This window comes from Rhopalosiphum padi, chromosome 1 (genome assembly GCF_020882245.1).
Source record: "Rhopalosiphum padi isolate XX-2018 chromosome 1, ASM2088224v1, whole genome shotgun sequence".
In the NCBI taxonomy this organism is placed as follows: domain Eukaryota; kingdom Metazoa; phylum Arthropoda; class Insecta; order Hemiptera; family Aphididae; genus Rhopalosiphum; species Rhopalosiphum padi.
Window position 1 is genome coordinate 55,967,184 of NC_083597.1, and position 27,299 is coordinate 55,994,482.

The following is a 27,299-nucleotide window of genomic DNA, read 5'->3' on the forward strand; positions in this document are numbered from 1 at the left end:
TCGTGTTTGATCAATATTCAATGTATGGCTATATGCGCACTAGGGTTGTAGATTTTCTTTGGTCCGACACGATTTTATAAAAGTTATACTATATAAGTTCGGTTTTCATAGCGGTCGTAGCTGAAACGTAATATGTAAGTAGGTACCTATATTGGCTATATTATTATTGTTTTCACGTTCGCAGTGTAAAAAAAAAAGAAAAGAAATAAATGAGTACTCTGTACCGCAGTTACAACGATTTTGCAGTTTTACACCCGCACAAAGTGCGTATTATTATTATCATCATTGCATTCGTAGCGGACTTTCAAGTCTACGTCGCAACGCGGTCGTGGGGGCGGAATATGACTGTTCGCCGAGATTCGAACTGCGCGGAGAACAATGGCCCTCGTAGTATAGTTTAACCTGCATCCGACCCGACGACGACGTTGTGCGCGTTCGTTTTCCTCGCCGCCACGTCATGTTTATAGTACCTACTATGGTTTTTATGGCGGGATTTCTTATTATTTATTTTTTACTACACGATGATGTTTATTACCTGCGCGTAAGAGATCTACACAATCTCTCGTTCCCGAGACGCAGTGCGCGCGCGCCTCGCGCGTGTATTATTATATTCCATATTATTATTATTATATTTTACTACACTATAGTAAAAGTCGTAGTAAATCCCCTGCGGGTCCTGAAAACCGGTTTCTCGCTATTGCGCCCGTCGACCGGCCAGGGTTGCCAACGTGCACGGTTTCTCGGCGCCAAATCCAAGGACAGCGCGGCACGGTCGACCGTCACCGCCAACAACTATAAAATTATTACATACTACATAGGTACACTCCCGCATTCGCAATCGCAATTATAATTGTTCGTTTATTATTGTTTATATTTTTTTTTTGCCAAATTCTAGGCCATAGTGTCAGTAGAATAACGCGCGGAGTCTGTGTATTATTACATTCTATATGATCGATTTGGCGGGCTTCAAGAGGGGCGTCAGTGGCGTAATATTTTAGAAGAATAGTTCGCAATTACTGACAAAACAGAAAAAGAAAAATGTAATCCGAATTACATTTTATGGTTATTATGTACATCATAATAATATACTTCTTGATTTCGGGTTTTTTTGTTTTTTACTCCGATAATGTTTAAAACTTTTACACTGGTAACAAATAATAATAATTAGTATACAAACACTACAAACTATTGAGAATAGAAACAAATTAACAACATTTTAATTGTAAGAAATATTGATTAACAATTAGTTGTCAATCTACGATGTTCTAATAATCGAAAAAACAATTGGTTTTCATAATTAATTTATTGATAATCATACTATTGTAATTTTGGTATTTTACTGTATTATGTCTAATGTCTCTTAGAGGTATGTAAGTATGACGTATGTTAAACGCGTAATTGCACATTGTTATTAGAAGTTCTTATACTACTGAGTACATTAATGTATCGTACATAAGAACCACATCATAATCTTCAAGAACTCTATAAGTCTATAACCATGGCACTTACATAAGAACATACGCAATTTTGTCATTTTTTAACATAATAGGAGATATTTATTAGAAACACTTTTAGGAACTACGATATAACGAAAATAATAAAATTTAATATATTTATGTTGGTGTATACAAATGTATTTAATAATAATTTTAAAAAGATGTAGTTTGACGTGCAGGTGGGCCTTATCGTAATGTTTATACTTTTCGTCTTGTATATAATTTGTAGAACGTGCCGTGACGTATCTTTTCGGGCATATAAAGTGACAATTGATAAATAGCTGATAAATCGTGTGGCAGGCACCGTATATACGATAAACCTAAGTGTATAACGCATTTCTGGAAAAAAATTGCTTATACGTGCGTTATTGATGCGATTGTCGAAGATAAGTTCCACCAGGCGGAGACAGCATCAAGTTACACGAATAGAGTCAGTGTTACGTACGCGTGTACATAATAATATAATGTACTACCACTACCTCAGCTAATATATGATATGATATGAAAAAAATATACCGTAGACGTTATGTTATAAAAACGATGCCTATAAGAAGACGGAGACTGGAGAGACAGTGATAATACGATATTATTGTTGTTCCACACGGCGTTTTCTTGTACTAGTGGGAGGGATGAGGCAGTGTTCTGCACTCGGCGGCCAGCAGCACCGACGCTGTCCGCCACTGCCGCCAACCCCGTCGCCGCTATCCCCGCCATCAAACGCTCTCTGCACCTGAGGACCGCCGGCCTATCCGTATGAACGCAAGGCGGTCCATCCATCGGCGGCGGTGCGCACCTGTGCGCCGTTACCTGTTACCCGACGGCGCGCCACCAGTCTTTTGTAATGTCGGATTCGGTTCGGTGTCTCGTTCGCTCGTTTGTCCCGTCTTCTCGGGGACGGTTCTTTTCGATTGTGGTGTCGTTATAATATTAGTTCTTTTATATTTACGATAAATTATGATATAATATTCTAATATCCTGCAATAATAACAATAATTATTGCTAATAAACGCAAAAGTGGTCGCAGTCTTTCGTGAAAACATGGAAGATAGTACGCCGCCACCCCTACCACCCCAACAACCCCAACGTCAACCACCCCCGTCCGTCAACAGGACGTACAAGAGACGAGCCCTGTTTCAAATCACCAAGGTAAGAAACTACTATATTATAATCGGACAACGTTACTCCTCCGCCGCCGCAAGCCGCGCACCGGTCACTACACTCTCGGACGATGCTACCGCCGCCCGCCATTTTGAACGCAATTGATTTTTTTTCGTAATCGATTCTTATTTCGCAAATTTATCCTCGATTTCTTTTTAAGACTATCCACACAAGTCTTGGCGCTCGTCCCCGTGCAGTTTACGAAATATAACCTGTTTATTATTGTTACTGAGTTAATATAATAACAATATGCGAATTGTATTTATTCAAAACAACCATCGTTTCGGTCTAGAGACAATCTCATATTATTATTGTAGGTACCACGAATTACTCTTATCGATTTGTTTTTGTCGATTACCATAAGGTTACAGAACATGCACCTAATTGATAATAAATAAAATAATTTGATTCGTAACGTTTTTTAAAAACTCAATACTAAATACTAGTAGAAATTCGGGTATGATTATTATTATTTATTTCATTAATAATCGATATGTTTTTCGCCGATTACCTACCTATATTCTGACTTTCTGAGTTATTATTGACTCTATTCTGTTTTGTATGAAGTATCTATAAAAGAATGTTTCATTGGTACATTTATAATAAATTATTTATTGTTAATGCCCCGCGACTATTAATCAAAATTTTCTTATTATTATTGGACCGATTGTTTGACAATAATGTATAAGCATACTAAACGTCAAGTATATGCATACTGCAACATTATACAATTAACTGACATTATCTTACTACCACCAGTATCACTATAAAGAGTTAAGGACGTTAAGGTATCTAATATCAAATATTAAAGGCGCTTAAAAAGTACTTATTAGAATAACTGTATTAGCAACATTAAAATATAGTATGTTGTAATGACGTAATATGTAACACGATTATTGAGCGCATATATTATAAGTACAATATTAATAATATACAGGTACGCATCACGCCTACTTTAAACTGGATTTGTGTTTTGTAATCACGATAAGAATGAAATCAATGCGTTGTATGTTATTACTTATTAGTTATTACTTATTACTTTGTGTAGTATAATTGAAATTTGTTGTGCAGTATTATTGCAGTTGTGAACAATAAGTAATTATAATTTGTGTTCGTAACGAAATGTTTTATGGAAATATATAAACTATATATATTTACATTAACGCAGGTCGCTGACATACGCTGTACAGAAGGTATACCTAAATAAGTTTAAAAAAAATCAATTTCCTATTTTTGGTAGGTAGGTTTATTGGATGATCTACGTTACTACTGTAATATAGTCTATTCTCTAGTCTAGGTAATGTAATGATGTAACGTCGCATTATCCGTGACCGATGCAAGTGTCTCCGGGCCAATGCGCTATCGCTCGCCGTGGCGATGTACCTTCAAACCGATTTGTTGTTTTTCCCCTTTTTATATTGTTTCGGGTAGGAAGAGTCATGATCTTCTAACGGTCACGACTGGTTCAGATTCAAAAATACGTGTGGATCATTCTACAGATATTTGATAGGCATAAAGTAGCGAGATTAGTATAAATTGTCGGTGTTGTTTTTGTTGACGTCGTGAAAGTACTTATAAAATAATAATATCAAATGAGTAATAACGTTTATTATATAAACCGTGTATTTCAGTGTAATATAATTATAATATGTATTACTAAAATATACCTATAACGAAATGAGTAATATCGAAAACAACACGTTTATAAATCGTGTTCGGTAAAAAATATTAGGAGGTATTATAATAATATAATACCTATAGTAAAGAATACGAGTCTGAGAGAGTCTACATCCGTAGACAGCTTCGTCTTCGTATATATATAATAAATATAGTATAAATGTATAATATGTGACTCATACCAAGTCGGCCTATCGGTTTTGTTTTGAAGGGGGACCTGTTGACTAATACAAGTTACAACCCTAAATAGTTCATTTCGTATACATTGTTCCGGTGAACACAGGTGTCCATGAAATCATAATGACAGTTCACCGTGACCACGGGGGCATGATGATTCTCCCCTCAGTATATTCTTTAATATATACAGTTATATTATAGGTATATATATATGTAATTAACCGGATGATTGATGGCCTATAATTTTGAATGTCATTGGAACTCAATCAACGTAAAACATTAATTTAATACGATTTCTTTACTGAAGTAGGGGTCAGCACTGAAATGTTAATTTGTATAATTCATATAGTGTAAATACTTTTTGCTCAATAGCAGTTCACTGCATAGGTACCTATTTATAATTTATGTACTGTAATAGTTTCAATATACCTATACCTGCTAATTGTGCATATCTATATGAATATATACGATTGGCAATTAGTTCAATAAAACAAAAATTAATTGAAATAAACGTGTATAAATATTTATATGTTGTGTATTTACCGAACGGTTGATTGTTCCAGGTGTTATGGCACTTGGACATATTCAGACGAAGCTTCAGAGAATTGTACGGGCACGCTTGCATGGAAGAGTCATGCATTTTTTGCGCTCTAAAGGTAAGAAAAAGTAACATTCATTATTATTTAGATAAATAGTAAATGAAAACAGTATTATTACGATTTCTATTTCACTCCTCGTATTATCGTCGGTCTTTAACGTCTCGTCAGATAGCTTGTTGTGTAAATTAAATGTATTATGTATATATATACTATATGTATTTTTCGCGGCATCGCGCAGAACACGCGATACAATATTATTTAGTTTAAACGTTAAATTTCATTTTGATTTCAGCGTATTTATTATATATTTTTCTATTTCATACGAAAGACACTTTATTATAGTAGTCCCGCTGTGGTCCGCTCTATATAGATTATAGGTTACATACATATTATAGTGTATATATGTATAAGTACGTTTTGGTTCCGTATGCCGATCTATGCGTATTCTTTTGGGTAAAAATGACACATAGTTATTTAGTAGAACGTAGTTTGACATTGTCTTGTGTCGTTGAAAAAATGAAAACATACAAACCGTATGATCTTGATGTTTCATATATATTATTATTTTAGAGACTGGATTCCAATATTATTTTCATATAGAAAAGTCTAAAGTTGTAAAAACTTTATCTTTGCTTTTTTGATAGATACGATACACGAAACTGGTATAACTGTGATAAACGTTTTGACAGACTTCAATAGCATTTATACGTCGGTAATATACATTGTTTTATAATGATATTGTATTTCAGTCTCACACCATTCCGCCTCTCTTATAGTATTGTTAGTAGAAATCGAGACGCGTCGATAGTTTTCGACGTCGTTATTTGGATGGACGCATTTTTATTTATCTTCTATTCGTTGTGTTTCTTGTGCGATTTAACGTATCATTATATTTATAAATTTATTTTATGTACATTATATATATTGCGTCTATTTATTATCTACTCTGTCGTCACTGCAGATACTGTAGTAGTAGATATCACGAATTAAGATAATATATTATGTATAACTTAAGCCGTGGAAAGTACTAACTATACGCATATACGGGTACAACCCGGTGACACTCGTGTTATTATAAAAAGGTATATAATACACACTCTTCACGCGTATAGCTATATATATATATATATATATATATACATACAATTACGAACGATATAGGGCCCAAGATGTTGGTGCTCCACCTACTTGGTAGTACTGGTTTTTCGACGTGGCACGGTTTTTTTTTTTTTGGAGAACCGGTCCTCGTCGACAATCGAGTCCTCCGCGACCCCCTTCACCCCCTAACGCACGTGTACACCCCCAGTCGCGCGAAGAGGCTACGAGAAAATGGAGATAAATAAATACGGCGTTTAATTAGAGTATATACAATATACATATATACACATATTGCTGTACAACATACATTGTACGTGCGGCGACTCATAATATATTTTGACGACAATAGCCGCATGATTTGACGTCTTCTGAAAGCGTGTATAATGTATATAATAGAGATCGATGAATCTTCGGGACGACGATGATAAATGATCTTCCGATATAGACGAGACGACGTTAGAGTACACTAGGTAGTTTTTCTATATACATAAGTACATGTATATGGTTTTCATTTCTCGCATACAATATAATATACTATTATTATATTCGAATGATTAATTGATCACATAGACCGAGAAATCTTAACGAACATAATATTTTTATTGAATCAGGTGTACGCACAAAATATTTAGTAGGTAGGTACAATATATTATATTTTTTCGAGTTCGGCAACGTTACTCGTGTATCTCATAATTCAGTTAAAATAATATTATACAAAAAATCCCTACGAAACCGGTCGGTTATGGCGAATTGTGTTAGAATATATGTTGAACCTCGTATGAGTTTATACGAAAGGTTAAATCATAAAATTTATAATAGTATTAAAATATTATATTGTGTTATTTCTGGTCGATAACGTTGAATAGAAATTTCGCATAATTATGTGGTATTATTTACGATTGTATTATTCGTGGTTGTTCTACTTGTATTATCAAATCTTAGCTGTTTTCGCTGAAAAACTTAATTAATACTACATCTGTGCATGTTCAGTTTAATAAACTTGAATAGGTACGACTTTAAAATTGTTTCTATTACGTGAACAATAGGTTTAATGTACTCGAATTATTTTTGCTTTTGTTATAAATTATAACTAGTTTTTTTTTTTTAATAGATTTTTTGATGGATAACATTAATTTTGATACTTGCGTTAAAAAACTTATTATATTATACAAAAAAACAGATAACAAATAATAACGAAAAACACGCGTGTTGTAGAAACGCATGACTCGTCAAATAAAATTCAAAGAAATGTTTTAGTCAGCTATATATTATAATATACTATGAATATACAGCTTCGAAGTAGTCGTATATTTAATAAAATGTCACAGGTTTTTATCAGCATTTAAACAAACCTTGATGCTTATTATGCAATACAACTGTTCTAACGTAATATAATAATATATACAAACGTTTATAATATATTATTATATGTTCTAATTTTAAACGTAGTTGAGTCATTTTTTTATATGTTTCATGCTTTGGTTCAATTGTTTTTTGTATATATATCTAATACCTATATATATTTTTTTGTCTTGATATCCAATAACGGATTTTCTAAATCACTATTCATCTGGGAATGGGTAAACTAGGTAAAGCTAGCTCGACCAATGTTAATAATATGTATATATAAATGTATTTATGAATAAAGGATCGCTTTATTGTTAATTTATTTTTATTTTTCGCTTTCCGTTTATACGATTTATCAGTGAGATACAGTTAATACAAAGGATTGTGGGTGGAAAGAAGGTTCACTAGAAAAGTCATACGAATCGTGACAAACTTATTTCGCCACAACTATTACAAATCGTTTTTGTTATTAATCATCCGGCAGGCCCCGAGGGCTATTCATTTAGTAGAATTTAATCTAAATCTTTCATAAAATATCATAAATAAAAATATAAAATGTATCTTTGTTATAAGGTTATAATATCTCGTAACCTCTATAATCTCTGTTGCAAAAAGGTTGTAATTAAATACAAAAAAATTGATCATGGGAAAGTCATTATGGAAGTATATAAGATAACAACCGGATATCTTATTGTTTAAAAACTCTCACAGTAGTTTGTATAGGCCAGTGACTCATTCAATCGTATGCGAATAAAATTATACCTTTTTGTAGGAAACCGACAAAATTAAACAACTTATTGTCTGTGAGGTATAGTAACCTTAGTAGAAGTACTATGATATAATAAAAATGATATTGAATTGCAATACTATAATGTTAATAATACGTTATAAGTACCTAATATTAATAACTAACTTTAATTTTATTCAAACAATTTATTTTTATGATTTTAGGAACTATTCACAGCGCTTGGCTCCAGCCAAGAAACGGCTTTGCCTCCAGATGCACTGAGGAAAGCTCTTGCTCAATCATTTTACGATCAGAGAAGATTCCAATTAGGATTTATGGACGATGCTGCCGAATGCTTTGTATGTATTTAATATCATGCTAGATAAAAAAAAATGGTAGGGAAACTAATGTTTTATGTTATAGGAAAATATATTATTAAGAATACACTACCATATAGCCAACGAAGAAGCCGAAGACATGTGTAATGCGAAACATTGTATATCTCATCAAAAGTTTGCTATGACATTAGTTGAACAAAGTGTATGTGGTGCTTGTGGAGCTACCTCAGAGCCTTTACCTTTTACTCAGGTTTGTTAAATCTTTAATGATTTCATTACTTTTTTCCATTTGGTGTTTTAATTATATTCCTTTCATTTTTATTTAGATGGTGCATTATGTATCCGCATCTGCATTGACTGCTCAAGTTAAACAATTTCCTTCAACCGGCCAAGCTGATCTATTTGGTCAATTATTGAAGAAAGCCGGTGGAATGGGAGATATTAGAGATTGTCCAGTAAGCTAATATAATATAATAATTATTAAAAATTATATTTTCTTTAAAATACATTCTTTTTTCAGAGCGCTTGTGGTGCTAAAATTCAAATAAGAAGAACATTAATGAACAGACCGGAAATAGTTTCAGTAGGCATTGTTTGGGATTCAGACAGACCTACGTTAGACCATATAATGGCACTTTTAAGCACACTGCGAACTTCATTACGACTATGTGATGTATTCCATGGATCATTTGACTTACCAAATGGAAGTATGCCCCTACAACATCAATTAGTTGGAGTTGTAACATATTACGGAAAACATTATTCTACATTTTTTTATCACACGAAACTAAAAATTTGGATATATTTTGATGATGCTAATGTTCGAGAAATTGGCCCTAGATGGGAACAGGTAAAATCAATAATAATTAGAAAAATATTCATTATTTTGTTAAGTATATTACTAAATACTAATTTATTGTATTTATTCTATTATACAGGTAGTAGAGAAATGTAAGCGAGGGAGATACCAACCTCTTCTGCTATTATTTGCTTCTCCTGAAGGTGAACCCGTTAATGCAACAACAGCACCAAAATCTATTACAAAGGCAACTAAGCTTTCATTTTGTACCAACACTATTCAAAGTTTGTCCCAGGGTCGTAGATCTCTTACACCCAATCCAGAAAAACCTTTATCAAATCAAGGTCATCGGAGAGCTGTCACTCCAAATCCAGATCCAACAATTGCATTAGCAAAACCAGTAAGTTTAAATTTACATCCTTTAATTACCTTAGTATTAAAATTATTACCTATCTAACAAAAATAATTAATTACAGGGTTTAAATTCTTCGATAAATGAGTATCAAAACCTGGCTCATTATCAAACAGTTATAATGGCTAAGGCTGCAGAAATGTATACAAATGACGATTTAAATGATCAACCGGGTTCACCTAGATCCGTGGCATCTAAATGTGAATTAGTTAGAAGAGATTCGGGAAATTGGAGTGGTGATAGAAATAGCGCTTCGTCGTCATCATCTACTTCATTAGAAAATCCTTATCAATATTTTGTCGGAAAAATTCAAAATAGGTATATATAATTATTAATTATTAATTATTATTGAAACATTTTTTTTTACTCATCAAAATATAATTAAATTAATAACAGGACTGGAAATGGTTTTAGCGGTGTTCCTCGAAGCCCCAATAAACCAAAAGATTATACAATGAACCAATTTGATTTAGGATATGACTCTTATTCATTGTCTTCTAATGATAGTTTGCCTTTACAACAGAATCTCAAGCATAACCTACAGGTAATTAAAATCATATAATATGTTAGTTATACAATCAATAATGTGTCTTTTTTATAGCTTGCTCAAATACCAGAAGGGCATCAAACTTCTCATACGTCATTGAAAAATGGATCTAAAAATTCTGGTATGTTATGGTTTAAATCATTTTTCTTTTAGAGATGTGTTATACTAACATTATGTTTATGTTTAGCAGTCGATGAAGTGGAAAGACTTTGTGCTGAAGCTGATCAGTTATTGGGAAAATCTGAAGCCACTGAAGATTTAGTTATGGCATTATCTCTATGTAATTTAGCTGCTGGTAAAGCTAGGGCTGCTATGGATGCTCCATATAGTAATCCCCAAGTTGCTAGCTTTGCAAGAATGAAACATAACACTTGTGTGATGAGAGCTCGCAGTTTACACAAACGACTTGAAGAACCTCTTCACTCTACAAATAAACGTATGTAGATTTATTATAATTTGAAAAAAAAATGAATTTTATAATACTTAATTTTATTTTTTAGATGGTGAAGGAAGGCATAGTCGAGAAGGAAGTAGTTGTAGCAATAGAGGATCTCAAGTATCACATAGCCGGCAGAACTCCAAAGATAAAACAATTCAGCATTCAAGGCAAAATAGCAAGGAATTACTTGATATGTCACTTCAGTTATCGTCTTTACAAAATTCCCCTATAGACAAATCTGTAAAAAATATTGAGATTTATGCTACATTGCCGAAGAATAAAAAAGGATTGTTATCTCGTTCATCAAACAAAACAAAACAAGTAATTGAAGATGAAGAATACATGATGTATGAAAGACCTAGCAGAAGCTTACAAACTAAAAGTAAAACTAATAAAAAAGATGGAGAAAAAAGGGCAAGGAGTGAAGAACGTGGTACTAAAAATACTAAGGAATTCTTGTCAAACTCTTTGACTAAGGAAACAAAAAAACCTAAAGTTGAAGATAATAAGCAAGGCAAAAAACAACATAAAATAAGGAGAAAACTGTTAATGGGTGGCCTAATAAAAAGGAAAAATAGAAGTATGCCTGATTTACGCGAAGATGAATTACAAATAAAAGATCCACCTAAAGAAAAAATCGTATCCAAAGATGACTCTATGGTAGATTCAATAAGTAGTCAAAACAATCTCAGTGGATATCTGTCTGAAGGTCATCTTGAAAGTACAGGAAATCCTAATTTATTACGAAGTAAACTAATGAGAAAGAGTTTTTATACTAATAAATTCCTTCATTTTGCTAAAGTACCACCGCCACCACCAATGCGTACATCTTCTCAGTTGAGTAAAGCAGAAAGTAATAAACAACATAATGATTGGTGTTCTGAGCCTCAATCCTTACCATACATTCATCCTCGTAAGGAAGATGTGACTTACGCTAACGGAGGTATGTTACTTGACAAAGACAATAAAAATGTTATGATTACTCAAGCTCAAGTTCATCATAATCCTGAACAAAATGTTGTTGTAAATAATGTCGATGATCTTGGATTTCCATTACCACCTTACCCAAGTCCATTAAATTCTGTGTGTCATTCGAGGCAACCTAGTGAAGAATTTCCTCCACCTCCGCCCCCAGCGCAAGCTATTGATGAAGTCGATGGAGCTTGTCTAGTTATACCTAAGGAACAAATTAAATTGGAAGTAACTGAAGAAAACAATTGGGTCAAAGAGTTACAATCAAAGCAAGCCTCTTGGTGTGGTAATGATCAAGTTGGTCAAGATTTAGAGTCCAAATCAATTGTAAAAGATTTGAAAAATAAATTTGAACAAAAGAGCATTATTGATAATTTAATAACTCATGCAATTAATAACTTACCAGCTGACAGTATTTGTGAAATAGTTGATGAAGAGGAAAAGAAAATTGAAAAAGAACTTAAGGGAGCTTTAAGTAAAAGTACTTTTGATAATAGTGAATCAAAAAGAAAATTAGGAAAAAAGAAAAATGTTACCTTTTGTGAACAAGTAGTTTTAGTTGCGACTGCGGAAGAAGATGAAGTCGATAGCTATATACCAAATCCCATTTTGGAAAGAGTTCTCAGATCTGTTCTACATAAAGATGTTCCTATTGAACAAAATAGGGAAGTCACAAAATCTGTAATTCCGTTGAAACGAAATGACTCTGGCCAATTCAATCGAAGCAATTTATCTTTAAAATCTTGTTATGAAAATAACAACACTGAAGAAAAATCTAATGTTGAAGTCAAAGATGAGTTACCACCAAAAACGTATCGTATGTCTCCTGTGCAACAATCGCCTCAAACACATGCATCTGTAGCAATACAACCCAAACTAAAAGCACCTCTTCCAGAACAAGTTCAAAAACCAGTGGAATCTGTAAAAAATTACCGCATGTCACCAATTCAACAGCCGACGAATCTTAATCAATCTCCATTGGTACAACAGAAATTTAAGTCTCCTTCTACTTCACAAATAGCAAATGCAATGTCAAGTTTATCGATAAACTCAATGGACAGTATTCAGTCAGTTCAAAATCAATCCTCGACCACACATAGATTTTATTCCAACAATCAACAAAATAACGTTTATCCCCAACAGTATCAAAGTCTTTCGCATTTGGGACATCAAAAACCGTTTTTAAGCAATGAACCACATTCACTCAACTATCAATCAATAAGTGAAAACAAATTAAGTTGCTCACCTGTAAACAGTAGATCAAATCAGTCTTCTTTAGAGAGGAATCAAACGATCAGACAAGTTAACGGTGGTGTCACGTCGAATTGTTATCCACAACAATCGCCTGTCGAAGGCAGGAGCGGTCATTTTAGATTCAATGGTGACAGTCAAACACAACTTCGGCTCCATGGAAATCAAACATCAAATTCAGAAACAAATACCCACCAGTATCAAACCAATCCAGGATCTCCTAGAATACCATACGCTCAAAATAATGTTCGTTATAATGTTTCAAATATTGAACCAGCAAGTCAATACCAAAATAACAACGAAAACAGATCATATAATAACCACGGTCAAATTCCCCAGTACCAATGTCAATCACTCGAAAGGTTGAACAGTAATAACAACAATAACGTCAATCATATGACCGATAACCGGACGTGTTATCCCCGACAACCCAGTCCCGTTCAAGTACAACACAACAATCTCAATATCAACAACATTGGGAGACACCAATCAAGTCCCACTACGGTTTGTAGCGACAACGGTAATAGAACCGCTTACGGACAAACGCAACAGCATCAATTCGATAGATCGAATTCTTCGGTCAACTGTGGGGATAAGTCCGTGATTAACCAACATCATCATCAACAGCAACAACAACAACAGCAACAGTTGGTTGATCGGCTTAACATTGCTCCTCAGTATAACGTAAATAGTGAAAACAGCAATAAAACTGGTTACTTGCAACAAGGAGTGTCCGCCAACCAAGCGCAGCAGTTGGAAAGGATGGCCCAACATTACGAGAACAAAACTGGCGGGTACATTCAACAGGGCTTAACCACAACAAATTTACCGCAGCAGCAGCAACAACAACAACAACAACAATTCGGCACTGTAGCGGGGGACAACTATAATAATAACAATAAGCCTGGCAGCAATCAATCGCAGCTGCCATCGGTACAACAGTGTTCATCGAGTTACGCGCATGCTGAATCGAGGACGTCGAATGGGTATCCAGTGCCGCAGCCCGACAATAGGCCCACGCAGGCCCTTCCGGCCGGATACCCGCGGAACGCTTTGGACACGAAACCTGGCCAACACTCACCAGGCGTGTTGTTAAGGCAGCGTAGCATGGTTAACGGTTTCCATTCGATGCCGTACACCCGACAGTCCACGGACACCGTGGCTCACTTGCCGCCAGCACACCCAAAGAAGGACTTCACGCAGCCAGCCAACGGTTTCGTGAGGTCGACTGCCGAGTCGGCACACGGCTCATCGTCGTCGTTGGACCGGAACAAGCAGCTGCACCAACAGTATGGTGGCCAGCCAGATTGCCCGGCGTCGCCGTCTAAGGTTCGCCCGGTAAATTCGTCGCCATCGTCACCGTCGTCATCGACAGCAGCGGCAGTGCAGAGGACCAACACGGTCCGTAGGCCAATGACTGTTTACGAGCCACAACAACTTCCACCTTATCAGCACCCGCCGGTTCCAGTGGCATTCAAACAGCAACAGTTACAGCTGCAGCTACAATTGCAGCAGCCCTGCAGGCCCAACGGCCAGCCCAGGTCCACAACACCAAACGGCAACGCGACTGCTGCTAACGATCCAGGCCGGTACGCTGTTTATCAACAGCCGCCATCACCCCGGTTGCAGGACAAATGTGCCAATAACGGTATTATTAACGGCATGCCCAGGCCGTCGCCGTGCAATCTGTGCCGCAAGAAGGCGGTTAACCACCCATCCATTTACTGTTCGGACTGCGACTTTTACATGTCAAGGTTCAAACCTAAGGCTCAATCAACTACGTGCTAACATGATATAATATTATGATATAGGTACTGTTTGCGGTTATTTTATACGCAGCACGTGATCTCTTAAATTTTGTATCTGTGATATACAACAGTAAATTAGTAATTGTTTTATTATAGGTACATTATTCAGTTTCTAATGTTATATCGTATTAGTATAGTTGACAAATTACTATTATATGAATTTTATCATTGTATACAAGGTATATATTATACTTTTTTTTTATTTATAATTATTTGTTTGTACCATGCATTTTATGATTGATTGAAAATTGTTTTTGAATTTTTTTTTTTCCATTTATAAGATATATTATATTATCGTTATTACTTATTTTATGTTGAATGATCTCATTACCATATTGTAAAATACATTTTAATTATTAAATGTGTGTAATATCGTAAGGATGACATTTTAGATGTAGAAGCATAATATTGTAAGTTTTGCCATGTTCGATTTATAAAATATATTAATATTAATATAAGCCCACCTCTTTCATTAATGTATTAATAGTTTAAGATCATTTTTTAATTTAAATTATAATGTATTTGAAACAATAAAACATGTATTTTAATAAATAATATCGTACTTGTTTTTTATAATATGTTAATTAGAAAAACTAAAATGTTTTATATTCTAAATTAAATCAAATTAAATAATTATTGCGATTTATAAATATACAATATTTACGAAAATACAATATTGTTACAGTCGACGTCTGATAGATTGGTGCGATCGTGGTAGGGCTTACAAAAGAGTAGCTTAAACTGTTAAACTTGTCAAGTTGAGGATGTTGAGGTGTATTGTAGTAGATCTTATTTTGTTAAACAGATCACAGTGTTACAACAGTGAATTCTTGAAAACTATTTTATAGTGTAAATATAATCAATGATATAATGTTTTAAATATTTTAATGTTCCAATTACAATGATACATTTGTACAACATTTAAGGTTGCCTTACTAAGATTAGATTATATTTTTCAAAATACTTATAAGTAACAACATAACGTTATTAATGATTATATTATATAATATATATATATATATGATTTACTATACATTATATGCCTATATGTCAAGAGGTTATTTTGGTGATAGGAGTAAAACATAAATTATCAAAATTTTATTTCATTCCTAAAAAATTTAGAAATAATAATCTAAAAGAAATCTTTTTTTGTTATGATTATTATTATTACCTATAGTTCTTTTTTGTAGAATCAATAAAAAAATATATATTGGGGGGCGGCAAATATTGGCTATGAATATTTAAAATACGGGAACCAATACAGTATTTATTTGGTATCTAATAGCTACTTAAAATAAATATAATTAATGCCGCTGAAATTATGTCATTATTCGCATTACCCACTTATAGAATATAATATATAATATATCTATACAGAATACAGATATATGCAACAGTTCTGTACAAGTTTGATTACTGAATTTTAAAGCTATATTTAATTTTAAATATTTATACAGATCTATTATCAATTATCACGTAAAAAAAAAACGGTTTTAAAATTAAAATTAATTATGTCTTTAGACGTTTTTACATGTCCTATATATATTGGGCTATTTGGTATAATAAACCAATGGATTTTATTATGAACAGTATATACTTACACAATAGTCTTGAAATAGTTTTGACTGTTTTGAGAGATATTTTTACATGGTCTGGAAATTAGAGACTCAAAAAACAAAAAAAATCATTGAATTCTACTTAATTGTTATAACGTACCTATATATACCCCTCTTCATCGTATATCTTAAGAAGAAAACATATTTTTAATGTAATATTATTATATTAATAACTAATAAGTATATACCTACTTATAAGAATTATTTACGTTTTTATCGTTTTTGGTAATAATATAATAAATGTAAATACTACATATTATATTTTATACCTCAATAGATAACTAAAAATTAATTTAATGTTATTGACATACCTGCTATTATAACATATATATATTTTTTTAATATAATATATTACAATCTATACTTCATCGAGCGTCTATAACGAATTTTTCAATTTTAATGAATTATGAACGATGGTGAAATAATAACACGATCAATAGCCGTGACGGGGCTGGGTTAGGTCACCGGCTGCCCGAAGGGCAGGTATGCTCTTCTTCTTAAGACCCCGAAGGAGTCGCCAATCCATTGCCTCCCCCCCTCAGAGTATTTGGGGGCCAAACCTCCATCTAACTCGAGGTCCGGGGGACCGAGTCTGGCAACCGGAACCGCTAGGAGAAGGAAGCACAATACTAGACACTGTTAGCACTGTTTTTTACTTTTAAATCTTAATAATATCATTTGAATGCGAAAGTACTGGAGATATATACAATTACAGAATGTTGAGAATTACGATAATTACGATTTAATTTACATTTATCTACCTGATAGTTTCGGTAAGTATCAGTTAAATATTAAACTAATAAAAACGATACAAATTATAAGTATTTAATTAATTTCATAATTTTAAATCAAATGGTTTATACAGATTTATATTATCAGTATAAGTTTAAAAACGTTGATTTACCAAGTCCTACCACAAAAAAAAAAATCAAAAAAATTGCGTATTTGCGTGGTAGCAACTGCAACTGTTTCACGTATTTTTGTAAAATTGTATCACTAAAATATTCATATTGTACTCTATATTTACTAAGAGAAGTATTCACCAACTTGTATTTTTTTTCTGTTAATTAAAAATGATTTTTTATTATTACCTTTTTATTTACTAAATGGTGTTTTGATTTTGTTAATGGGGGAGGGTAAACCCCTAAATCCTCCCCACACCTACGCCATTGGTGACAAAGCAGTACGCTGGTAACTAGTCACATCCAGACATTTAAAAAAAAAAACTTTTTACATTTATTTAAAATAATATGACTGTACTTATAAGTTATAATATTATAGTCGTAAACTCGTTATTGCATTTTGAAAGATCTGAGTTTTGTAGTAATACAATAATACAATTTCCAAACAACTAAACGTCATTATTGTTACAGTTCGACGTTCGTAGCAAACACCGCAACCATTATTCATTGTTCTTAATACGATAAATACGTTTTGTTACTGGTCACACCGAATGGCGTCCTTGATAAGTGATAGTAGCGCATAGTGATAAGAAATTTATGTTTTCAAAAAACGAGTTTTATATACTCTTATACTCTTAAAATTGTAATCATTTCTAATTCGTATTGTTCTTGGATGTTTTTATTTCATATAGTTAGTATTTGAATTGTGTTAAACGTCATGGAAGGAGTTTAAGAGAAATTCCGTTTAATCCTCTTTGACTTTGTTGTGGCAATGTCGATCGTTAATCATGGCCGCAAAAAAAGTATTGACTAAATGCAAATTTGAAGAAGGCGAAAAAGTACTGTGCTACGAGCCAGACCCTGCAAAAACTAAAGTCCTTTACGATTCCAAAGTAATTAAAATATACCCCCTTGCCATCCCACTTACAGTATTTCAATAAACCATTTTTATTTCCATGCTTTTAGGTTTTAAAAGTGGTACCTGAAAAAGATGAACAAGGCCGCAAATTCTGCAAATTTCTCATTCATTTTCAAGTAATTATAAAACATTTTTAACATTTTTACTTTTTTTTTCATACGTTCATGTATTTTTCAGGGATGGAATTCCACATGGGATCGATATGTAACTGACGAATTCATATTGAAAGATACAGAAGAAAATCGCAAGCTTCAAAAAGAACTGGCTGAAGAAGCTCAACTTACACCGTGAGTGTTGCACCATGATCAAAAATAATGGAAAAGTAAAACAATTTTGTTGTTTCAGTGGTGGAAATTTGTACAGAAAAGAACGCAAAAAAAGAGTAGTAAAACCAGAACCCAAACCCGTAGTAATAGAGCCAGCTACGATTTCTATAGATGATAGGTCTATGGTGGAGGACGAAAATGTTCCAGTCCCTATTGATACAATATTATTACCAAAAAGAAGGCTACCAGACCTTGAATTTCCAGATAATTTAAAATACCATACTGGATATAATTGTTATTTAGTACACGAAAAGAATACAGTAAGAAATAGTAATATTAAGACGTATAAGCCGGTTTTTTTTTTCTTACATTGTTCTTTTATTATTATCCAATTAATATAATTCTAGTTGGTTCAGTTACCTTGTCAACCTAATGTGGTTACATTGCTTGAAAGTTACCTTAAGTATTTAGCAAGAAATAACTTCAGTGACAATAAAGCAACAAAAAAAAAACGACAACCTGAAGTACTTGACAAAAAACAACTAGAAAAACGGTTAGTTTGTATTTTTTTTTTTTACCATGAAATAAATCATATCACATATAAAACCTAGCTTATTAAAAAATATTTAGTATTTATATTTTTAATTTCTGTTTATTATTTATAATATTTTAAATTTATAAGTATAATCTAATTTTATTTTTTTTTTTTAAATTTATATAGTTACATAATTTGTGTAGAAGTATTAGATGGTCTGAGGATTTGTTTTAACACTTTCTTGTTCAGAAAGTTATTAGTAAATGAAGATGAACAAGCCCAATATTATGAAGCATTAAAAGTGACTCTCCAACCACCAGTAAACGATATTATTTCACAGTATGATTGAAATATTATTTATATAATTTAAAAATATTTTTCTTCTATTAATTTATTAAATATTTTAATTATGTATTAAGAAATGGTGAACAAGACTATGATAACACACAAAATGGTGAAGAATTAGATACACACGAAAACAAAAATAACGCTAAAGGTAAAAAAAAATATATTACCTTACTACATTTTTAATGAATATTTCATTTTTAAATGTTTATTATTAAATTATTAGTTAAACGGGAAAATACACGAAGTTCGACCAGTCAATATGCTAGTTCTCAACAAACTTGTTCAGATTGCAGGTATTTTATAGAATTTTATATTTTATTCTTGCATTTAATTATTGTTATATTATTTTTAGTTTAAAGAAATCTCAATGTTCAAAAATTGTAAAAGACATGTTTGAAAAAGCACGTGATGAGTATGTATCAAAAGCAGACTCATGGAAAGCTGTCCCTGACAGTGCATATGATGAAGAAATAAAACAGCCAGCTATTATATATGGTGTATATCATCTTTTAAGGCTTTTGGGTATGTTTTATTCTAAGAACTAATGTTAAATTATAATTAAGCGTATTTTGGTATGATTTTTAACAAAAATAAACTTTTTTTACCTGCTACTACATATTCAACGAACAAAAGAATATTATTAGTTGCACTGCATTTTTCAAATTGTTCAACAATGTCAAAGATTTAGAATTTATAATATTTGAAGTGGTTATCTTGTCATATGCACTCTACCTTGTTTTACCATTACTACTCAACAACTATATTTAGATTTTAGATAATATATTCTCATTATAAATGAACAATAACATATTTTTATAAATATATTATTAAAATTTTTTTTGTATTATCATTGTTTGTTGTCGTTTTATCATTCATTTCATTATCATAAATACAAAAATAATTAGACAAAATTAAAATAAATTATAAATATTAAAATTGTTGTGCCATGTCTCAGAAATGCATTAAATTTGTCGATAATTAAGATATAAATTGGATAGTATTGTAATAAAACGCATAAGACAAGATAGTTTTTGATGTAGTATATTTATATTAACATTCAATTTTATTTTTAATGATAATTATTACAAAAATACTTTTCAATTGTAAGTTCATCTTGTTAAGAAAAATTTTATTTTTCATTTTATAGAAAATTTACCAAAAATATTGGCAAACACTGAAGTGGACGGTGAAAAACTTTCAATTGTATATTCATACAGTAATGGACTACTACAGTAAATATTTTTAACTTAATATTTTTAAATAATTTAAATATTAATATTAATGCAAACATTTTTTTGCTGTTTTAAAATAAGTGATTTTTCAAATGAATTTAAAGTTTGTTAGACTCGATGTCTATTAAATTATTGACAAAAAAAAAAATTATAATAATAATAAATAAATAATTTAAAACAAAACGTATTTGTTTTGATATGGCAAAATAAATAATGAATTTGTACGAAAAAAAAAAATTATTTCTCCATGTGATACACATTGGATACTCCAAGAACTATTGTTCCAATTATATAATAATGCCTAAATTGAAATTGTACGGATATTTTATAACTATTGTCTATTTCCCTGACAACCATCAATGAAATGTAATATTTGGAATATAATGTTTATAAGGGGCTTTAGAGTTCATAATATTATAGTTGATAACACCAATTCTCCATCCATTTCATTACACATCATTGAATTAATAATCAATTAACTTTGATTTACAATTGTCTTATTTTTAGTTGTTCTAATCACAAGTATTTTTTATTAAATTAAGGTTGTCAACTATTATTATTTAAGTCTCTATTTAATCCACTGTTAGCAGTAGATAGCCTGAATAATAAAAATGACTTATTTATTTATGGGAATGATAATGATACATCAATAATTTTTTTTATTTTATCAATATAAATGTTAAATTTTAAAAATATAAAATTGATACATTTAAGACAGATTTCTAAAGTCTGTAAGTGGCAACAGATTGAAATTTTTAAATGTAATGTTAATATTTCTAGTAATATTATTGACTTATTGAATTGTAATTTACAAAAGTTAATTTATGTTTTTTATTTATATAGGTACCTTTCAACTCAAAAGAATTTGTTTGGGATGCAGTATTATGTGAAAAACGAAATGGATTCTACAGTAAAATCAAGTGCTCCTAATCGAAATCACCGAAATCATAAGAATACTTAAGTTGTTTTAAGGCACCTTTTATATACCTATAAATTACATTTATAAATAAATGTACAGAGTGAATACATTAAATAACTGTCAATTATTTATGAAAATAATAAATTAATGTATTTTAACTTATCTCTTTATCAACAATTAACATTGAGAAATTTTAAAACTTTCCATTTCTTTGTATATGTACAAATATTATTAATTATTACCATCTGTGTATCTAGTATTTGGTAGAAATGTTTGAACACATTACTAAAAAAAATGTCATAAGGTATTTATAAAAATTATAAAAATGCAATTAAATATAATATTTTCAAAAAATAATTGATAGTTATAATAAGTAATGGAAATCACCGTTTTATCCAGGGTGTACCAAGACTACTTAACAAATAGTAACATTTGTAATGGAAGTTTGTTAAATAGTCTTGTTACACCTTATATATACCTAACGATTTTTAAAGTTTAAACTTACATAATATTTATTGTTATTGTTTAGGTTAAATTACTCATTTATCTTTTTTTATTTAAAAAACATTTTTTTCATTTATTTATATTAAAAAAAAAAAAAACAAACAAATATATTATTGTATGAGTAATTATTAATGTTTATTTTATTTTCACTTATTAACTTTGTTTGTCATTTGACTTCTCACATCCTTTAATGATAAATAATTTCCCTGAACTTTTTCCATTTCCGATTTTATGATTGTGGCTTCGATTGTAGATTCTAAACATTTGCAAAACCTTTCTTGAGCCATACGTAGACTACCCGGAACGAGTACGCCAAAACGTTTGATGGGATCGTCTCCGCTGTCATCATGCACTAAATTGATTGCATCAGTGTTCTCGCGTATTACTGTCGAGCGAGCTGTGTATGGGCCAGACGTTGGTAGCTGAAGATCAGATACGCTACGGTTGCCCATCACGTACCTACTTTTGGCTAGATGCACGCAACCATCACGTAAACAGTGTTCCAGCCGACCAATACTCGAACAATACTCGTCCATTAATTGTATCATTTGTACACAAATCACATCCAATTCATCATCGACTTGCTTTGCCGTTTTCTCATGACCCATTGTGATGATTTTCGAGTTTCGTAAATTGATATTATTTGGGCGTCGACGGCGGGTGAGTGCTCAAGGTTTTAACTCATAATTGATTAATTATTGCTTAGTGTTTACGAGTTTACGACGTCTGTCCGTGATTTTGTGAAAACAATTCAACAGCAACTCGCTGAGATAAGACAACGATTATTCTGTGATTATACCACTCGTGAAATCTATAGTGATAACAGAGAACCAGATAGTAAAAAAAAAAAAAACGGGGCCGTATCTGTAGTTCCATATCACATTAGTTCCAAAAAAGTTTAGATTTAAAATTATTATTATTATTATTAGATGCAGAATGAATACGAAATGATATATTGATATATAAATAATATATTGCCATATTGGTAAAAAAATTTGTATTTTTTGTAATAACGAATATTATTCAAAGATATCATTTTGTATATTGTCTACAATTTACTATACACAATGAATTTTTCAAAATATGAAGGTCAATTTTAATTTTTTAGTTTATGCCACAAACCTCTGTATTTACAGCGATCTACTACAATACTACATTGTCTGCATTGGCTTGTATAAATTAATAATAACAGGTTTTAATGCATGAAATAATATTGTAATTGAGACAGTTACCCTATATTATAATATGTTTAAATGTGATTTATTTTGGGGAAAAAATAGTCCAGCCAAGCCAACCATAAGACTAAATAACTAATAAGAAAAAAAATAAAGTAATAAAGAAGATAGCCATTTTGCTGTACAATATGTGACGAGATGTACCGGATAGTTATCATTGATTGCTAAGTACTATTTTTATATAAGTAGCCAGTCATTGTATTGAGTATTCCATAAAAAAACGATTCCGAGCAAAAACTTTTTGGTAACCAAGGTTACTTATACAATGTTATTTATTTTTTCTTGAACACAATTTAAAAAAAAAATAATTTTCGAAATATAATTAGTACAATATTAATAAATTATTAATTAGGTATTAAACTAAAATAAATCTACTACAAATTACAATGTACACATTTGGGGGGCCCACACGAACTTGCTCAGAGTGGTGTATTATACAATGTATTATGTGTTATCGGTGTCATAATTCATGTTTACCATCCACCACTGTATTACTATATGTAATATTTTGTAAATAAATATGAATAATAATATTAAATACTGACAGTTAATAGGACTGATTATGAATACTAGTATTTAAACATTTTAAACTAGAAGAAATAATTATTTTGCGAGTAAATATCGTAAAAATTATAATTTCAAAGGCTTATTGGTTGAATTACGTGAGTATATGTAATATTGATAATATTGGCTATAATGAAGAATGACGATTTTTCCATGGTTTTTGGCGACAGACAAAAACGGTAAAAATTAATACAAAAATGTGTATTTTATCTATGTATATTTAGTTTGCCTAAAGAATTAGGTTACTTGGCGTACATGATGGCTCGTGCTAAGTAGTGCAAATTTGGGCGATTGCGGCGGGGTACGACGCATTTTGTTTTGTGCGAAACCACATTATTCTGTCGACAAATGAAGTTGCGATGAGTTAAAATATAATTTATTATGGATAATAATATTGAATATAGACAGTGGTTACGTATCAGTTTTGCCTATATAATACGCCGAGCAATACGTTACCTTTGTGTGGAGTATGTAAAACAAATTTATATTTTATTAATATATATAAATACCTAATTATCTATAGTATTTACTTCAAACCTTATAGCGTAGTTTATAACTTAGATGATAGATGTTATTTATTTTACAATTATAATACATAATATACTTCAATATAAATTAGTTGTTAAATTGTTATCTAGTATCACTGTCAGATTTAGAAGAACTATAAGAACAAAGGAGTCTCTGAGAAGAGATCTTGAAGTTTCAACAGGTAAATGCATCTTAATAAGTAAAAATGTATTTATTAATTAAACATTTATACATGTATGTTGTATTGGAAGCTGAAAACTGTAATCTATTTAAAATAAAAAACAAAAATAAAGGTTAGATACAAAAATAATATGTATACAATCGTTACACTACTTAAAATAGTGATCATGTGTAAATTAGGAATGGCAGGCAAAAGTATTAAAAATTATTAGGCACAAAATGATAAGTAAACTTCAGTTATATATATATAAAAAATATATGCAATGGAACCTAACAATTTCATCTGATTAGCTGAATAAAGACAATCCATATAATCATGTAACTGAAATTATTTAAACAGTAATGCAAATCCAATGGTGTCCTATGACTTCTCTGTTTCACCGATGGCCGATTTTTAAGCACCTAAAACATGCAACTAGTAGTTATTACTGCCGTCGGCCGACCGTATAGACTATAGGTACAATAATGAGTGTGTGCGACAGTACTGACACTGTCCGTGGTAATAACCACTGCGTCGAACCTTTTTTATGTTTAACCTTAATGATGTACGAGTTTTTCAGTACGGAAATAATAATAATAATAATATAGTATAGTATAAAGTGCGGCACTAAAATACAATGAGCTTATTGGAGAATGTTATTTGACACAAATATTAAAATATTACGCCTTCTTCGAGTTGTTCGGAGAGCTGTCATCCTGTCGAACGTCGAGGTCATGTATTCGAAAATTGATCGATCACGCCGTACAATATACGATTGTATATAAAATACATATAAAGTATGCACATAATAATTAATGTATTATAAGGAGAATATATAAGTGTCTTATACCTGACTAGTAGCTGCCTAAAGGCTGTACTGTAGTAGAAGTGTGTTAAGAAAAACTTAGTGAAACAAACATTCGACTACTAAAACGGACAGCCTCGTTCGGCGTACACTAAGCGCAGACGAAAAACAGACAAACGCACGACGCATTAAAATAAAAAAAAACGATAGCAGCGATGAATTTAGTCGCAATACGACAGGCATGTCATGACACGCACGCGCTCTAGGCAGGATCCATGACCCAAAACGGGCCACGTTTGGCGTATATACACGCTGTGACATCTACACGTGGACGAGAAACGTGTGCGCGTATATAATATAATATATTATACAACATCGGAATACGCTTTACAACTATTACTATTACAATAATAATGCAGATGACGGCTGCCATAGGACGCACTGTTGGTGCAAATAACCACGACGTGGGTCACATGTCACAGTGTTTGGTGAACGCGCCGTGCAATTCGTCATTCATATAGTACGGCATATACACTGCAGTAGGTATGTACTCTGCCGGACGTACGTATATTAGTATATAATATATTATATATATTTATGTATATATATGTGTACGCGTGTACCTATTTATAAATATATAGGTATTAATAATATTGTTCTCGCCGTCATGAATTTTGATATTTTGTTTTCTCTATAGTTATACAATACTACACTAGCATAATATTATTATCTTTTTCATATTGTAATCTTGGGCTTTCGATCAATATTCGCTGCATGCATTGATGCATTTTTCGGTCACAGTCGATTAGCTAGCATCCTTCCATGCTGATCATTGCGAAAACATATTGGTTTTATCAAGCTGCGCTGGTTCTTTTGACGTCGGGAAACGTACAGTCGATCTACTATACCAACTTCTCGCCGACTGTGTTGCCGGAGCTATACGTAGTCTATGTATTATGTGGAGTGAGGGTAAAATCTATCTATTCTTTGTGAGTTGTGGCCTTAAAAATAATAATAAATGAATTATGATTATTATTACCTATATCGTAATGTTGTTATGCATGTAACAATATTAAGTGTCGGGATGAGCTAAATCGGCACATGTTGGGTTACTATAATGCAAAACTAGGTGGTTATAAATCATAACCAATAAAGGAGGCACCAACAGAATCAAAAGGGATAAATCGTTGGGAACGACTACTGCGCCAGCGACAACGAACGATGTCAGGTGACAGGTGTCTTCGCGCGGCGTTGGGCTTCTCCGAATATAACAGCGATTTCCCATGGCAACATCAACCGTCGTGGCTTCGTGGGTGCCGAAAATCAGTGTTAAGACTTTTGGTAAATTCTTTACTCCAGTTTTGCTGGATGTCCCCGCGCAGTGTTAGGTTTTCCCAAACACTGTCGGGCGTCACGCAACGTTACCGACGCGATACCGCAGTACCACACCTATAAAATATATGAGTAGTTGAGTACGGAACGCGAACCCAGCCGTATACGCTACAGTTACCAACAGCCGTTTATCAACGGAAAATTAATGAACGCAACGGAACAAAATAACAGTCCACTTAGAATCTAGAGCTCGTCAGAACAATAATAATAATTAATCACGAACTTATTGTATCGTAATTATTATTATAGTATTGAACTAAAATTGTGTGATGCTATAGTGGGACGTCTATTTACGCGTGCAATGGATACCCGGATAGCTGAGTCATCTGAGTACCTGGCGTATGCATATACATGTGTCGTGGTCATTTTTATAAGATAATAATTATGTTTTGGAAGCTCACAGTACTTTGACAAAGAGTAAGATTTATATTATTTTAGGAACAAAAAAAATATTTGGTTTTGTGACGCTTTTATGTATAGCTATACGCGCTACGGTGTCAACATTAGACACCGCTATATAGATATAGTA

The 27,299-nt window shown here is 32.0% G+C and overlaps 3 protein-coding genes across 6 annotated transcripts in view; 2 read left to right on the forward strand and 1 right to left on the reverse strand.

Annotated features, from left to right (window-relative positions):
• LOC132918323 (uncharacterized) overlaps positions 1-15,402 on the forward strand; it is a 39,356-nt gene extending 23,954 nt beyond the window's left edge. The window contains exons 1-12 of one of the 4 annotated variants that reach the window (XM_060979503.1): positions 2,322-2,642; positions 5,072-5,164; positions 8,504-8,638; positions 8,703-8,867; positions 8,944-9,072; positions 9,138-9,467; positions 9,556-9,816; positions 9,893-10,146; positions 10,225-10,372; positions 10,430-10,496; positions 10,563-10,811; positions 10,876-15,402. In XM_060979503.1, coding sequence (XP_060835486.1) covers positions 2,535-2,642; positions 5,072-5,164; positions 8,504-8,638; positions 8,703-8,867; positions 8,944-9,072; positions 9,138-9,467; positions 9,556-9,816; positions 9,893-10,146; positions 10,225-10,372; positions 10,430-10,496; positions 10,563-10,811; positions 10,876-14,825 — 5,889 coding nt within the window. In that variant the 5' untranslated portion in view covers positions 2,322-2,534 and the 3' untranslated portion in view covers positions 14,826-15,402. Of the gene's footprint in view, positions 1-2,321; positions 2,643-5,071; positions 5,165-8,503; positions 8,639-8,702; positions 8,868-8,943; positions 9,073-9,137; positions 9,468-9,555; positions 9,817-9,892; positions 10,147-10,224; positions 10,373-10,429; positions 10,497-10,562; positions 10,812-10,875 lie in introns of those variants that run through there. The other 3 variants (XM_060979504.1, XM_060979506.1, XM_060979505.1) reach the window with 3 other exon arrangements.
• A 2,553-nt stretch (positions 15,403-17,955) lies between these two features.
• On the forward strand, positions 17,956-22,214 carry LOC132932227 (male-specific lethal 3 homolog). The gene is made up of 11 exons (XM_060998500.1): positions 17,956-18,256; positions 18,330-18,398; positions 18,460-18,569; positions 18,628-18,868; positions 18,956-19,101; positions 19,270-19,422; positions 19,503-19,579; positions 19,655-19,724; positions 19,784-19,953; positions 20,579-20,663; positions 21,507-22,214. Exons 1-11 carry the CDS (start codon positions 18,152-18,154, stop codon positions 21,622-21,624), a joined length of 1,344 nt encoding a protein of 447 aa, XP_060854483.1. The 5' UTR covers positions 17,956-18,151; the 3' UTR covers positions 21,625-22,214.
• On the reverse strand, positions 22,197-22,858 carry LOC132932228 (uncharacterized). The gene has a single exon (XM_060998501.1). It carries the CDS (start codon positions 22,692-22,694, stop codon positions 22,233-22,235), a length of 462 nt encoding a protein of 153 aa, XP_060854484.1. The 5' UTR covers positions 22,695-22,858; the 3' UTR covers positions 22,197-22,232.
• Between the last annotated feature and the right edge of the window lie 4,441 nt (positions 22,859-27,299).

What these genes read in the sequence shown, in the direction of transcription:
- LOC132932227 (XM_060998500.1), top strand. Translation starts at nt 18,152, where the DNA reads ATGGCCGCAAAAAAAGTATTGACTAAATGCAAATTTGAAGAAGGCGAA. An exon ending in GTAAACGATATTATTTCACA is followed by an intron (nt 19,423 to 19,502) that starts GTATGATTGAAA and finishes TTATGTATTAAG; the next exon opens with AAATGGTGAACAAGACTATG. An exon ending in TACAGTAATGGACTACTACA is followed by an intron (nt 20,664 to 21,506) that starts GTAAATATTTTT and finishes TTATTTATATAG; the next exon opens with GTACCTTTCAACTCAAAAGA.
- LOC132932228 (XM_060998501.1), bottom strand. Translation starts at nt 22,694, where the DNA reads ATGGGTCATGAGAAAACGGCAAAGCAAGTCGATGATGAATTGGATGTG.